The sequence below is a fragment of the Esox lucius genome, chromosome 19, assembly GCF_011004845.1.
Source record: "Esox lucius isolate fEsoLuc1 chromosome 19, fEsoLuc1.pri, whole genome shotgun sequence".
NCBI classification, from domain to species: domain Eukaryota; kingdom Metazoa; phylum Chordata; class Actinopteri; order Esociformes; family Esocidae; genus Esox; species Esox lucius.
Genome location: NC_047587.1, coordinates 6,396,081 through 6,412,144, shown reverse-complemented (window position 1 = coordinate 6,412,144; position 16,064 = coordinate 6,396,081). Strand labels below are relative to the sequence as shown.

Below are 16,064 nucleotides of genomic sequence, written 5' to 3'. Positions count from 1 at the left end.
CTTGTTGCTGATTGGCAGAACTTAATAACACATAAGAACAATAACACAGGACAGCTGAATTGTGACCAAGACATACTCAGTCTAGTGCAACCTAGTGACAATATAGAATTAGCCCAGTGACAGTATGGAATCATTCCATTTAGAGCACAGGTGTCAAACCGGTTCCACGGAGGGCCGAGTGTCTGCAGGTTTTCGCTCTCACCTTGTACCTGATTGATTAATTAGTTCACTAATTGGTTAATTTCTACCCCCACCTGGTTGTTCAGGTCTGACCTGGGAACCAATTTAAAGGAAAACCCAAAGACCTGCAGACACATGGCCCTCCGTGGAACCGGTTTGACACCCCTGATTTAGAGTATAGAATCCTCCCAGAGACAGTATGGAATCAGTCCATTGACAGAAGAGAATCAACCCAATGACAGTATGGAATCAGTCCATTGACAGTATGGTAGGAAACCAGCGACAGTATGGAATTTGTCCAATGACAGTATGGAGTCAGTCCAGGGACATTATGTAATTATCCCAGTGACAGTATGGAATCAGTCCAGTGACAGTATGGAATTTGCCCAATGACAGTATGGAGTCAGTCCAGGGACATTATGTAATTATCCCAGTGACAGTATGGAATCAGTCCAGTGACAGTATGGAATTTGCCCAATGACAGTATGAAGTCAGTCCAGGGACATTATGTAATTAGCCCAGTGACAGTATGGAATCAGTCCAGTGACAGTATGGAATCAGCTGATGTAACTGTATCGTATTAGCCTAATGTGGCCTAGTAACAGTATGGAATCATAACCATGTAAAGGTGTTAACTTTCAGAATAAGAATATAGTACAATAAGAAAATGTACATCGCAACTGATATTTAATCTAAAAACGCCATGGTTTAATACTCAGAATTGTCTATTAAACATAACTTCACACAGGCACCTTTTACTGAACAAGTAGAATCAGTGATGCATTGTAAGTTCAAAAACAACCATTCCCATGGGGAACAAAAGCCTTGGCTAATCAACTTGAATGAATCTGACCATAGTAGACGTAACCTTTGGAAACATGTGGAGGGGTTAATTCAAGATGAATAACACATTAAGGGGAGTAGTGGGAGACGAGAAGTCCAATTAGCAGAAGATATGTCTGGGAGCGGTGCTTATCCAGCTCTGACACTCACCTGTCTACTGTTTAAGCTCTAGTTAAGGAAATAGGATCCACCTTGTCCTCTGTTTGTGTAAGGTCTTTTTTGTTTCTTTGCCATTTTTCGAGTTTGAAAATACAATTTGTGTTTCGCTAAAGATGAAGGCCATGATCCTGGCCGTCAAGGCAGAGTTGCAAAGAAAAGGCCATATCTCAGACTGGCCAATAAAAAGAAAGGTTTAAGATGGGCAAAAGAACACAGGCATCGGAAAGAGGAAGAACTCTGCCTAGAAGGCCAGCATCCCAGAGTTGCCTCTACACTGTTGATGTTGAGACTGATATTTTGTGGGTACTGTTTAATGAAGCTGCATGGAATAGCCTTCATTTCTCAGGAGTAGTACACATTGTACAAAATCTTCAGTTTCATGGCAATTTCTCGCATGGAATAGCCATCACTTTTCAGAACAAGTATAGTCTGACGAGTTTCAGAAGGAAGTTCTTTGTTTCTGGACATTTTGAGCCTGTAATTGAACCCAGAAATGCTGATGTTGAAGATACACGACTAGTCTAAAGAAGTTTTATTGCTTCTTTAATCAGCACAACAGTTTTCAGCAGTGCTAACCTAATCACAAAAGTTTTTTTTTTTCTAATGATCAATCAGCCTTATAAAATTAACAAGAAACCAGGCAAGCCTAGTTCAGCCGGCCCGCAATAAAATGTGCTCACTGTGGCTGCCCTCTCAAGAAACGAACCCAGATCACCCACGTGAAAGGCATATCTGAGTTAGCACTGCCTGCATAATATCCTGCTGCTAGAAGAAAGGTAACGAAGCCTCTAATGGCCATCACTAACGATAACTGACTTTTCTGTCAAGTGAAAAGTCAGGAAAATCATGTAGCCGGCAAACTGTTTGTCTATCCTGAACAAATCCTAATAACCACCAGAACCGTTTTATTTTAGGCTTCCTATTGCATAGCTACATAGGGTTGTAGCCAGTGAGGTTTTTGTCTGTCCCGAACCTCAGGCATAATGCATTCGGACTGTTACAGGAGGCGAACACGGGACCTGTTGTTCCAGAGCCCTCATCTCTAACCACTACGCTACATAACAGCCAGTCACTCACACAAAAACGTAGCCAACACAACATAACATTGGAACACACGCATGATGGTTGCTGATAATGGGCCTCTGTACACCTCGATAGATATTCCAGTTATTTAAACATTACTAATGTCTACACTGTATTTCTGATGAATTTGATCTAATCTTTTTTTTTTTATAAAACAAGGAAAATTCGAAAAAACGACCCAAAACGTTTGAATGGTGGTGTATATACCCCAAAACCAGGTGATCTGGAATTACCACCACCACTGGTATGGTTGTGGTAAGGCACAAGAACAGATTTACCTTTTAAAAATGCTCCTAAAGGGCATTCATTAGTAGATAGGCAACAAAAACGAACAAGATATTTAATATTACTTAATTAATAGTTAATCATTTTGCTGTCAAAGTATTAAACCAAACAGACACAAAGCTACAGTCACTTTTCTTTACTGAGCTGCAGGACAGAAAGAAAACTGATCAGGGATTTTACCCTTTTTATAAACAAAAGCAAATCCAAACACACATTTCTATCAAATGGGTTTCACTTTAAAAACACCCTAGTATCAGTAATTACCTGCCGCCACAGCAAATAGCGGAGTGGAGCTGGTATGTCATTGACAAGAAGTGTTGACAGAAAATGCTCTCCTTTCTCCTCTCCTCTCTGTCTCCTTTCAGTCTCCTCCCAGTTTCCTCTCTGTCTCCTTTCAGTCTCCTCCCAGTCTCCTCTCTGTCTCCTTTCAGTCTCCTCTCTGTCTCCTTTCAGTGTCCTCCCAGTCTCCTCTCTGTCTCCTTTCAGTCTCCTCCCAGTCTCCTCTCTGTCTCCTCTCTGTCTTCTCCCAGTCTCCTTTCTGTCTCCTTTCAGTCTCCTCCCAGTCTCCTCTCTGTCTCCTTTCAGTCTCATCCCAGTCTCCTCTCTGTCTCCTTTCAGTCTCCTCTCTGTCTCCTTTCAGTCTCCTCCCAGTCTCTTCTGTCTCCTCCCAGTCTCCTCTCTGTCTCCTTTCAGTCTCCTCTCTGTCTCCTTTCAGTCTCCTCCCAGTCTCCTTTCTGTCTCCTCCCAGTCTCCTCTCTGTCTCCTCCCAGTCTCCTCTCTGTCTCCTTTCAGTCTCCTCCCAGTCTCCTCCCAGTCTCCTCCCAGTCTCTTCTCAGTCTCCTCCCAGTCTCCTTTCAGTCTCCTCCTAGTCTCCTCTCTGTCTCCTTTCAGTCTCCTCCCAGTCTCCTTTCAGTCTCCTCCCAGTCTCCTCTCTGTCTCCTTTCAGTCTCCTCCCAGTCTCCTCTCCGTCTCCTTTCAGTCTCCTCCCAGACTCCTCTCTGTCTCCTTTCAGTCTCCTCCCAGTCTCCTCTCTGTCTCCTTTCAGTCTCCTCCCAGTCTCCTTTCAGTCTCCTCCCAGTCTCCTCTCTGTCTCCGCTCAGTCTCCTCCCAGTCTCCTCTCTGTCTCCTTTCAGTCTCCTCCCAGTCTCTTCTCTGTCTCCTTTCAGTCTCCTCCCAGTCTCCTCTCTGTCTCCTTTCAGTCTCCTCCCAGTCTCCTCTCTGTCTTCTCCCTGTCCATTCTCTTTATCCCCGTCTCCTCTTCTTGCTGTCTCCTCTCTCTCCTGTCTGACCACTCATTACAATATAACCAGACAGTGCTATCTACATTAAACCTGACAGGAAATACTCCAGAAAAGGAGAAGTGCTACATAGAGCCCAAACAAACAGACCCCTGTTCTGGCCTGGTGAAAGACTGTTTCCACGCATGATAAAACAGATCACTTCAGGTCTAAGCCCTGGTTAAGACCTGTGTACTGCATGTTGTGGAACTCCCCTACATGTTGTGGAACTCCCCTACAGCACTGGGCTACATGCTCTTTACACATAACTACACATAAGCTGTCTCAAGTACAATTTAAAACCCATCCTGCTCAACCCTGTGGCAGTGGATTTCTGGACACATTTAACAGTGTGTATCAAGGTTTAAGCTAACCGAAAGAGGAAAACACACTAGAATAATACCTGGACAGTACCTGAGTAAGCTTCTAACCAGAGTGGCTGGTGTTTCCCTTGCCTGTCCGTACTGCACCGCTTCTCCATGGCAAATCCCCAGGAGCACTAGTCTGGCCAGAAGAGCACGTAAGCTTTAGTAATCCTAGTTAGTAGTATCCATCACTTCAGGCGTCCTCGCCAAGCGTCTCGCTTTTTACTCTCGGGCGCTCTGCCTGTTAGTCTGTCACGGTAGAACCGCTTCCCTGGAGGTTGCTGGTGTGGGAGGAGCTGGCCCAGACCGGAGATACCCTGCGCCTGTTTGTTTTAGTTAATGTGCTTGTGCCTCTCTGTCTTAGGCCTAGGGATCAGCAGGAAAACATCTAATCGAGAAACAGTGTGTTTGAAACATGACTGAGGAAAACGAACCCAAACCACCAAGCCACAGTAACGACATGCAAATTAACAGATAGTATGAAACTTACACCTCGTTTGCATTTTTTTCTCTCTGCATGAGCAGACAGTTAACACGCCCGGTCAAACAACTGCTTTGTCTACTGGCTGCAGAGATATGGATGAACAGAGACCTCCTCTTTCGTCTCCACAAAGTAAAAACGAGACATTATTGAGTCACACACAAACGCACACAAAATGATCACTGAACTACAGGCTGACAACTACGGCGTCTGCAGGTTCTTGAACGCTGCTTTAATCTGGAACACAGTGAACCGAAGAGGTGAAACTGAACGGTCCCAGATGAACATGTCCTATCGCTACATTAGAGGGAGATGTGTCTGGTTTAGCATTACATGGAAACCCAGACTCAGCAGCACAGAGTGAGAGACGGATCGATCGATCGAGAGAGAAGGAAGGTGGTGGGACAGAGAAACTGCGGGCAGGAAACCCAGGTGCAGTCCATACCTGTTAACAGGAATCCATAGCAACCTGGTTGTTGCAGTAGAGAATGATCTATTCTTAGCATAATTACCTGGTAAAATAACAGGATGCCCTGTTTCTAGTATCTTTTGCTCTTTCGCCGTTTCTCTCTCTCACATTGAGGCTGCTGTCCCCAAAATCCAGAATGTAACCCAAGATTGCAGACGTAATATCACGCTCTCCAGTCCAAGAGAGAGTATTGGATTCTAATCTGTTCTTTAGGCCTGCAGAGCCATGGCACAAGGAAAAAGACTACAGCTGAGGAACGGAGGCTCAGAAATGTGTCAGTCAATATTAGCAGCCATTCACCCAGGCTTTACGACTGATTGGTTCCCAACAGGCTCCCCCAGCCCCCCGTCTGGCTCTCTGGCCATGATGAACACAGGCATAAAACATGGTTTAGATTGAGGCCTAGTTATGTGCAGCATAACTGCAGCATATTACATAGCTGACCTAACAGCGTTCAGTTCAGTGATGGTGTCCTCCATGTCCTCTGTCTGGTGTCCATCCCTTTTACACTTGCTCTCTATCTGTTTCTCCTACACACACACACACACACACACACACAGAGTTAACTGATTAATCTCCAGTGAATACAACTGAATGGATGAATTCATGGTCAGTGAATACAGCTAAGGGGATGAACAGATTTAAACAAAACATCAGTAAAACAGCATCTGTGAGAGAAATAACTGGGTTCGACATGAAACCAGTCGTGAAGCCTATCCTCCCCACAGTGTGAAAGTTGTAGAAATCTCACAAGCTGCTGGAACCATGCCGAGATACTATGACACACTCAAAATAAAAAAGGGGCAGGTAAAAAAAACAAATAAGGGGATGACACAGGGGAACCATTTCAGGGTATCTAAAGAACCATCATTGAAATGGTGCTTTAAACTTTTGTGGAAAAAACTAAACAAAACTAAACAATCCTCCAGGACCAGAAATGAGACTGTTTCTTCTACACACAGCGTAGCGACAACAGATGTGGTTGTTGCATTCGTTCATTTACAGGCATTCACAAGGTCAGATCCTCTGGACGCGTGTGGATACGTATGGATATGTGTTCATTGTGCATCTTTAATACAATACAATAACCACTGCAAACTGAAATGAATTGTTTACCGATCACATTAGGCCTGCAAGTCACAATATGCTGGCTTGCAGATGTATTGTCTGTTTAATCCCTGTTGGAATCCAGCCAGGGGGGATATCCAACATTTGCAATTGTTTTTCACCTGTGAACTAAATTTAGAATGACTGCCAGGAAAGATATCAGATTCCCTTAAACAGGAAAAAGAATTTGGACCGAATAACAACCTCAATAACATTCTTGGTACTGTTGACTTGAAATGACGATGAATGCAGTAGTTTCATCTGTTTAAATTGCCTTACATACACAATGTTCAGTATGCAATTGTAAATGTGAAAATAAATACATGAGAACAATGAACAAGGGCTCATTTCTCTCAGAAAAGTAATCTGTAAAGTACAAAACCCTGATCTATAAAGTATGTTGTTACAGAAATACATCAGACTGTAGGACCAGTCATTGAAATATAAATTAGGCTATAGCCTACTCAAATATAGCTAAAACAAGTATTTCAAATATATTTTACAAAAAAACAGCCCAAGAGATTGGTTTAGATTAGAAAAACTAATTGTATGTCAGGTGTGAAGGGAAGCCTTCAGTAGGGTCTACAATGCTATAATGTTAATACACTGCTCAAAAAAATGAAGGGAACACAATCATCACAGTATAACACCAAGTCAATTAAACTTCAGGGGTATCAATCTGTGCAGTAAGGAATCAAAAGTGATTGTGAATCAGTGTCACCTGTTTTGGTACAAACGTGACAACAGATGCACTGGAGAGGCAACAGCAAGACAACCCCGAAAAAAGGGAATGGTTTTGCAGGTGGTGGCCTCCGACAATTGCTCTCTCCTTATCCTTCCTCACTGATTCTCCTCTAGTTTTGTGTTTTGCTAGTGTCCTTGTCACTACTGGTAGTATGAGGCGGTACCTGCAGCCAATTCAGGTTGCACAGGTAGTCCAGCTCCTCCAGGATGGCACATCCATACGTGCCATCGCAAGAAGGTTTGCTGTGTCTCAGTACAGTCTCTAGAGCATGGAGGAGATACCAGGAGACAGGCCATTACATGAGGAGAGCTGGACAGGGCCGTAGAAGGGCATCAACCCAGCAGCAGGACCGGTATCTGCTCCTTTGTGTGAGAAGGAACAGGAGGAGTACTGCCAGAGCCCTACAAAACGACCTCCAGCAGGCTACTGGTGTGCATGTTTCTGACCAAACTCTCAGAAACAGACTCCATGAGGGTGGCATGAGGGCCCGAAATCCTCTAGTGGGACCTGTGCTCACAGCCCAGCACTGTGCAGCTCGAATGGCATTTGCCAGAGAACACCATAGTCAGGTCTGTTCTCTTCACAGATTAGAGCAGGTTAACACTGAGCACATGTGACAGACTTGAAAGAGTCTGGAGACGCCGTGGTGAACGTTATGCTGCCTGCAACATCATCCAGCATGACCGGTTTGGCGGTGGGTCAGTGATGGTCTGTGGAGGCATATCCTTGGAGGGTTGCACAGACCTCCACGTGCTAGTCAACGGTTCCCTGACTGCTGTTAGGGTGTTACTGTCAGGTCTTACGCTGATGCAGTGGGCTCTGGGTTCCACCTGTTGCAGGAAAATGTGTGTGTAGTTCATGGATGATGAAGGCATTGATGCCATTTACTGTCCCTCACGTTCTCCAGACCTGAATCCAACTAAGTAGTGCAACAGATTGTCCAGGAGCTCACTGATGCCCTGATCCAGGTCTGGGCGGAGATCCCCAGAACACAATCCGCGGTATCATCAGGAGCATGCCCAGATGTTGTCAGGAGTACATACAGGCACGTGGGGGCCATACACACTACTGAGTCACATTATGAGTTGCCCTGATGCCCTGACACAAGGTGGAACAGCCTGTGATTTCAATTGTTCACTTTGATTTTCGGTGTGACTTTGAATCCACCCCTCAATTGTTTGGTGATTTTGGTGTACATTGACCGTTGTTACGTCATTTTGTCCTCAACGAATTACACAATGAACAGTAAAGATTTTGATCATTATTATATTTCTTTCATCAAGCCCCTGTGTGATTTGTCACTATCTTGACATTTTGGCTTCTAAAATGGTCATCCTTTACAGTAGAAGGAAGTGCTTTACATTCTGGGGGTTTGCAGACCCTCAGCTACATGAAGGATATTTTAGAAAATATTCAGAAAAATGTTGGTTTTATATTGAAAAGGAATAGTAAAATATACTACGTAGCCTGTTTTACATGACATTTGGATACCCCCAGGGGTTCAGAATAACTACAAGTTGAATGGTTTTGAATTTATAAAATTATAAAGTAATAAAACATCTGTTTTATTCTAAGAAATTCTGAAAATCATTGAAAATGCCCACTGAAGTTATTCTGTCATATTGGGCTTCCAAAAGCCAGCACTAGATGACAGTCCCTTCCTTTTTTGAACTCTGAGGATTGAATTTTTTTAATGGGGTGTCTTGAATAGGGGGTGACTTTATTTCCTTTGGAATTCCCTACATGTGCCATATCTGGAAGAGTTGGAGATTAGAACAGGGATGTGTCCAGTCTTCCTTTGGATGGTTATATCCACAGGTGACACTCTACACAACACAGCATAGGCGCACATGCAACTGTATCGTTATATCAAGTTATCATATAGGACTAGTAATTCCACTAAAACAATGCAAAATAATAATAAACATTATCATAGAATAGCATTTAGGCTACACTTACCCTATTTAACAAATGGGTCGATTCCGTCCTGATACTTTTCATTGTCTGAATGTTCAGACCCATTTTCACTGTCCTCGCTCTCGATATTCGCCGTGAATATCCATTTGGCCATTTATTTTTTCTCAAAACAATTGCTTGTAGCAACTTAATGCGTCTTCAATGCAATCCAAGTGCATAATGACTTTATTGGGAGCATGGTAAGTGCGACACATGCCCCTCCCCCTGGCGCGCTCGCTTGCTCTTTCTCTCAATTTTGGGGTGACCTGGATATACTTCACTTTGGTTGTTTTACCGCAGCCTGTGATTCTTTCATGCATTGTAGACTTCAAAACAACAGAATAAGATCAAGTATAATTAGTTAGGGCTGCTGCAGAAATCCTGAAGAATGACTTTTGTTGTGGTTTTGTGATCACGATTGCGGGGCTTCTGGTTTACAAAAGTACACAAACGAAATGCCGCTATTTGCAGTGGAATGTCATTGTTCCCGTGGAAAAGAGATGAAGCCTCTAACCTCTACGATTCTGGAGTTATGAAGAAAAATGTGTGACCTGGACGCGCCGGCGCGTCAACTAGAGGTTTTGTGATCGCAACTGTGGGGCTTCTGGCTGACGAAAGTACACAAACGAGACATTGTTTGTTGCAGAATATCCCTATTAACATGGAAGAAGAGCAGTGAATAAAAATGTCTTTCATTGACGCGCCTGCGCGTCTATAGCGCTCAGAGTGTTCCTTTAATTCTTTTGAACATTGTGTAATTCGTGGCTTGACTAAGATTTAGCAGTTTTGGGTTTTTGTGTTGTTTTTGTATCCTCTGTCTCCACTCTCTATCATCTTCATCTCTGGGCATTTTGGTTCGTATTACCAAATAGCTGCCTAATTTGTGGGAGTAGCTAATTTACTACAGGTGCCTGAAATTGCAGTTTTAGTTAAGTGTTTTCCTTCATGGGAATGAAGGATTGTTGTAGCCACCAGCCATGTGTTGCGCTTGAAGGCTGCAGTTCTTAATACATTGAATACTTGGTTTATATTTGAAAGCCAGTCAAGTTGTCAAGGTGTCGTCACGTAAGGTATACAGTATTTCAGTAAAATAAGATAAATCATTAATACCAACTAAGACAAGCCTAGTTCAGCCGGCCCGCAATAGAAAGTGTTGCCATCTCTAGATTCGAACCTGGGACGCGCACATGAAAGGCTGTGTCGTTAACCACTACACCACAGAGCTGTACTTCTGCCGGGGGTCAGTATAGCCTCTTTTGCCACTGGACGTTTTAATAGTTAATTGGACATTCATGAATGAAATTGATACAGTTAAACTGACTAAGTTTACTTCTACCACAAATAGCAGCTATTTATTGCGTTTGCCACTGGCCGTTTTAACAGCGTATTAGCCAGTAATAAGCTTTAACTTACTGGAATAGTCATAAGAATTGAGCAATTGCTAGCGAGTCGGCCAAAGCCATTTCATTTCATGGCATAGGAACGTATTTTTTTCTTTCATGGCAAAACAACATACATTTTTCTTTCATTCGTGAATTACATTTGTACAATAACTATCAATAAAGGCGACGATAACACATTTTTATCAGAAATAATTAATAAATGTCGTTGCTCTCAAAAGATTTGCACGTAGGTCTTCAATATGAGAGACACTGTTGTTAACCACTACGCCACGGCATTACATGTTTCAGCAGTCACTAGACACCATTGAGGATTGTGTTAAATAGGCTTACTAGTATCTAATAACTTCCTAGGAATAATTATAAGAATTGAGCAATTGCTAGCGAGACTGAAGATTAAGTATTCCATGCCAGAAACAGTCGCAATATAACCGTATACAGTTTCAGTTCAGGCTTAATGTATCATAACTACGTTGTTATGACAGCAAATGTATTAGTCTATCCTGACTCATGCACGAATGCGTACTTCGACGTTTTAATTCAGGCTTACCATAATGTAAATACTAGCGGTTTTAGCCAGCTAAGTTTTCATCTATACGGAATAATTCATAATGCGTACTACGCATTGCCTGCGAGGATATAGACTCAGGATCTGTAGTTTACAAGTCTGCTTCTCTAACCAATACACTATTTAACTATGGGTAATCAGTCAGTCAGTCACTCACTCAGTAAGAGACATTCGCTCTTCTTAGCCGGCTCTGCTTACGTGGTCCGGAAAAAAGAATAAAACAAAAACAACATGTTTAATCCATCTGCAGCAGAGCATGCTGGGAAATATGATAATGATGGGTGGAGTTAAAATGAAACAATGTTACTGAACCAACAATGAGTCTTCACTGATTTAACTTCTGACTCAACAAAAGAAATGTTTATTGTATGATATTGAAATCCCATTTTAACATTTCAAAAACTAGACAATTTCATTAATATTATTATTAAGAACAGTAGGTGCCAAGTCAAAAGAATGTCAATATGTAAAAAGACCATCAAGCAATTGTTCTAAAAGGAACTTAAAGAACTGAGAAAGAACCATTTAAGAAATCTTACTTTTACCATTGTATTAGTGAGAGGGTGAGACATAGGAGAGAGTTCCATATTCTGTACTATGTACTCGCATGAGCGGAACGCAGACAGATATTACAGTAAATGTTGTGAACTTCCTAATTTCACAAGTTCCTGTTTTACACTTTAATATTGACTGTAAAGACAGCTAAACCACTGAAAGACAACATTTCTTAACACCTCAAAAATGTAATTGTCATTGATCAAACCTCCAGAGTTAAGTATCTGCTTGATTGGGTTCTTCGTAGAGTATTTGATAGCCTTTTCCCTCCCCACATGGTCAAATTGTCCTTGTTTTACACACCCACAAACACACAATCAACTGAAACCACTCAAATAAAGTAATTTCAAAGGGCACACATATAACATGGACACAGGGCTGCTGTACAGGAACACCCTGAGGTGTGACAGAATGAAGAGCTGTGTTCTTCTGAGTCGTCATTCATTATGCAGTCTGATGAGGGTCTCCACACCCCCACCCCGTTTCTCTCTAGATGTGCAGCTCTCTGTTTAATCTCGTTTCTGGTCACAGTGGGCCTCCCTCCTGCTTCAACAGCCTTTTGTGACAGCAGCCTCCCTACCCCCCCGCTCCCCCCAAACTCTCCCAATCGGAGCCCCTCGGCTCTGAGACTGCAATTGGGCCAGAGAGGAAGAGCCAGAGGAGCCCCCAGAGTCATCCTGCATGCCTGTCTCAACCACCCAAGAGGGACTGGTAACAGTTAAAGTTTCAGTGTTATGGACAGGAGCGCGAAAGCCCTCAGGCGCAACTACTATTTAGTTGCAGGTGAATGTAAAGGTTTAACTACTGGAGTTTTATCTATTACTTTATTTATGAGCTACCCCGCAGGGGAGACTCAATGGCAGCATGTATGACCAACCTATTAGGAAGCAAACAGGCTAAGATGTACAATGAGGGAATACTGACAGGAAGTGTTACAGCTCTAAGAGCAAGGTGAACGATAGCCGCTAATGCTAACATTATAGGAGGTAGGGGTACGCTAGCATTACAGGTAAGCTATGCTAAAGTTACATGCAGGGTAGGCTATGCTAAAGTTAAATGCAGGGTAGGCTATGCTAAAGTTACATGCAGGGTAGGCTATGCTAAAGTTAAATGCAGGGTAGGCTATGCTAAAGTTAAATGCAGGGTAGGCTGTGCTATAATACATGCAGGGTAGGATACACTAACATTTCAACAGGGTGGACCACGGCAATGTTACACGAGCCGGTAACACCTCTGCTACAACCCACCACAGGGATAGGGCAGAAACAGGTTTCGGCCAGGCATAACCCAAAAGGAAGTACGTAAGCGTGGGTGGGTGTGTGTGTGTGTGTGGGTGGGTGTGTTTTTCGCATAATGTGTGAGAGTTTAGCATGTGTGCTGTGAATGTGTAGGGCTGCCGCCGTGTGCTTCCATTCAACAAACAAAGCCTGTAATCGCCTCAGAACCCCTCCTACACCCGGCAAAGCTACAACACACACACACACACAACCACTCACTCCCTTCAAACACACCTCACCCCACACACATCAGGCTATTAATGGGACATCCTGCAGTTTAGGACCCTGTTTTGTGAGGGGTTCCTCCCTTTGTGTAACCAACAGTCATTCGGGCTCCGGGCATTAAACAGCAGTTCCGTGTCACCACAGAGCAACTGCACATTTTACCTCAGCATTCAGTAGCAGTCCCCCTGCTCCTCTCTCTCCCTGCCATGGGACCAGTGATGAACGCCCCTAACTGTGAACACAGCGTTGTCTCCATGGCTACAGTGAACTGGGAAGATTCAGTTCAGTCAGTCTAACAGAGAGAAAAGGCTACTAACCTGTAACCAGGCTTCCGCCAGGCTCCACTGGGTCTGTCTGTCAGAGTCCACAGAGAGAGGATATCCTTCTCCTTGTTACCCCACAGTCGAAGAGAACAGAAACACGACCTCTCCCCACAGACACACGCAGGCTCGCGGTAAACTGCTGCCTCGATGCTGTCGCCGCATCTTCCCCTCCTCTCTCTCTCTCTCGCTCGCTCGCTCGCTCTCCACGTCGCCCTTTCAGACTCTCTTTCTGCTCTACCTCGCCCTTTCGCAGGCTCTCTCGTCCCACTTCTCTCTTTCACACTCTCTCACACACACCATTACTTCAACCTACCTCTTCTTCCTCTCTGTCATTGCTCTGTGCTCTGTTTTACCAGTCCGCAGCGCGTCAAGATAATCACATTCCAGTGGACCCAAGGCATATGGTGGGGGAACACTGCCCACAGTAAAGCTCTGTGTGTGAGTGTGTGGGTGTATGTCTGTGCATGTGAGCAAGTAGCACGCGCATGTATGTGTGGGGCTGTGGGGCTATTGCGTGGACAATCAGCCCTATTGTGTGTGTGGAGGGGGGGGGGAGGGGCCAGGGAGTGTGGAGGAAGCCAATGGCTCTCATCTGCCGTCCCTGCTGCTGCTACTGGTCATGCCGGTCAGGTGCTGACCCTCCCTCAATACAGCCCTCCAGGGAGAGAGGCAGCTGGAGTCCAGAGGACAGTGAGGAGCAGAGAGTGGGGGGCTGGGGGGGTGGGGATAGACAGATGAATAGATGGGCTGGGTGGTTGCCAAGAAATTGATCATACCCAGCGCAACTCCTGAATCAGCTCTTCCAGGAATCGTGAAGAATGCAGATCACATCAATCGCCTCTATTCCATTCACCCCAATTCACTGGTCATGTGACCTGGTGGGGGGGTGAGGGGGGGGGGGGGGGGTGAATGAGGGTCAAGTGCCCTTTCCCCTCTCTGAATGCAAATGAGTCCGAGTGGTGTGTGTTTCTGTGTGTTTCACTGCCTGATTTCGTGACCAGTGGCATGGTAGTGTTACTCCCACAGTTGTAACAGCAGACAGGAAACACTTTGACACACCAGGACCCGTCCGCCCTTCAGGAGCACCGCTCTGGTAACACTGTGTCTGCTCCAATATTCACTGTGGCAGGCTCTCAACCGCTGACCTCCGCTTCCTCTCCTCTTCGTCTCCACTCCTCGGCCTCCTCACCTGTCTCTTCTCCTCGGTCTCCTCTCCTCGGTCTCCTCTCCTCGGTCTCCTCTCCTGTCTCTTCTCCTCGGTCTCCTCTCCTGTCTCTTCTCCTCCGTCTCCTCTCCTCCGTCTCCTCTCCTCGGTCTCCTCTCCTGTCTCTTCTCCTCCGTCTCCTCTCCTCGGTCTCCTCTCCTGTCGCTTCTCCTCGGTCTCCTCTCTGTGTAATCTCCACCCCCAGCGATCACACCTCATTAAGGCACAGTACCATTAGTGACAGGAAGGCTCCCTATCAAACCCCAGAGAACAGTAACTACATCATGACTCCAATCCCACTACATGCACATTCTAACACACAGACGTGTGTGTGTGTGTGTGTGTGAATGCATCTGCGGGAGTGTGCGTTAGTGTGGGACCGGGCGCTTGTGAGTGTGTTCACATGCCAGAGTGGAATATGTGGCCACTCTCATCCAGCAGCACCGGCAGGTTTTACCATAGAGACATCAGTGGTTGCCGGTCAGCACTCGCTGCTGTGCGGGTCACCAGGTAAACAGGGACCTTGTGTGGCTCGGTGAGTGTGTGGGCCATGAACACCCCTCTATTCCAGACATTAGGAGCGTGCCTACAGAGACAGGGGTCATTAGAGAGACGGGACGGACCAACCAGCCTCATGACTCAAAGGACAAACTCAGATCACGATGAAACCGGCAGCATTTCAACAGGTGTATGTGTGTAAAATACACTGCTCAAAAATAATTAAGGGAACATGTGATCATTACAGTATAACACCAATTCAATTAAACGTCAGGGATATCAGTCTGTCCAGTCAGGAAGCATAAGAGATTGTGAATCAGTGTCATCCGTTTTGGTGAAAATTAAAGTGACACCAGGTGCCCTGGAGAGGCAACAGCAAGCAAGACAACCCTCAAAAAGGGAATGGTTTAGCAGGTGGTGGCCACAGACAATTGCTCTCTCCTTATCCTTCCTGACCGATTCTTCTCAAGTTTTGCGCTTTGCTAAGTGTCCTTGTCACTACTGGTAGCAGGAGGCGGCACCTGCAGCCCGTTCAGGTTACACAGGCAGTCCATCTTGGTGGCATGTCCTAGCCAACGGTACCCTGACTGCTGTTAGGTACCGGGATGAAATCCTCAGACACATTGTCAGGTCTTACGCTGGTGCAGTGGGCCCTGGCTTCCTCCTGGTGCAGGACAATGCCTGGCCTCATGTGGCCAGAGTGTGTAGACAGTTCCTGGATGACGAAGGCATTGATGCCATTGACTGGCCCTCACGTTCCCCAGACCGGAACCCAATTGAGAACCTCTGAGAATGTATGTATTGATGCATCCAATCTCGCCAAGTAGCGCAACAGACTATCCAGGAGCTCATTGATGCCCTGATTAAGGTCTTGGAGGAAATCCCCCAGGACACCATCTGCCGTTTCATCAGGAGCATGCCCAGATGTTGTCGTTAGTGCATACAGGCACGTGGGGGCTTGTATGCACTGTATGCACAATTGTTCACTTTGATTTCCAGTGTGACTTTGAATCCACCCCTCAATCAGTTGGTGATTTCCATTGACTGCTGTTACGCCATTTTGT

The 16,064-nt window shown here is 45.0% G+C and overlaps 1 protein-coding gene across 5 annotated transcripts in view; it reads right to left on the bottom strand.

The window, feature by feature from the left end:
* fgd4a (FYVE, RhoGEF and PH domain containing 4a) overlaps positions 1–16,064 on the bottom strand; it is a 67,429-nt gene that overhangs the window by 36,741 nt on the left and 14,624 nt on the right. The window contains exon 1 of one of the 5 annotated variants that reach the window (XM_020040396.2): positions 14,488–14,521. The exons of 2 other annotated variants lie outside the window; for them this stretch is intronic. Coding sequence is in view for 1 of the 3 variants with exons in the window: in XM_010883295.4 (XP_010881597.2) it covers positions 4,242–4,308 (67 nt within the window). In the remaining 2 variants the exon portion in view is untranslated. Of the gene's footprint in view, positions 1–4,241; positions 4,674–13,611; positions 13,625–14,487; positions 14,522–16,064 lie in introns of those variants that run through there. 2 more of the 5 variants (XM_034288181.1, XM_010883295.4) reach the window with 2 other exon arrangements.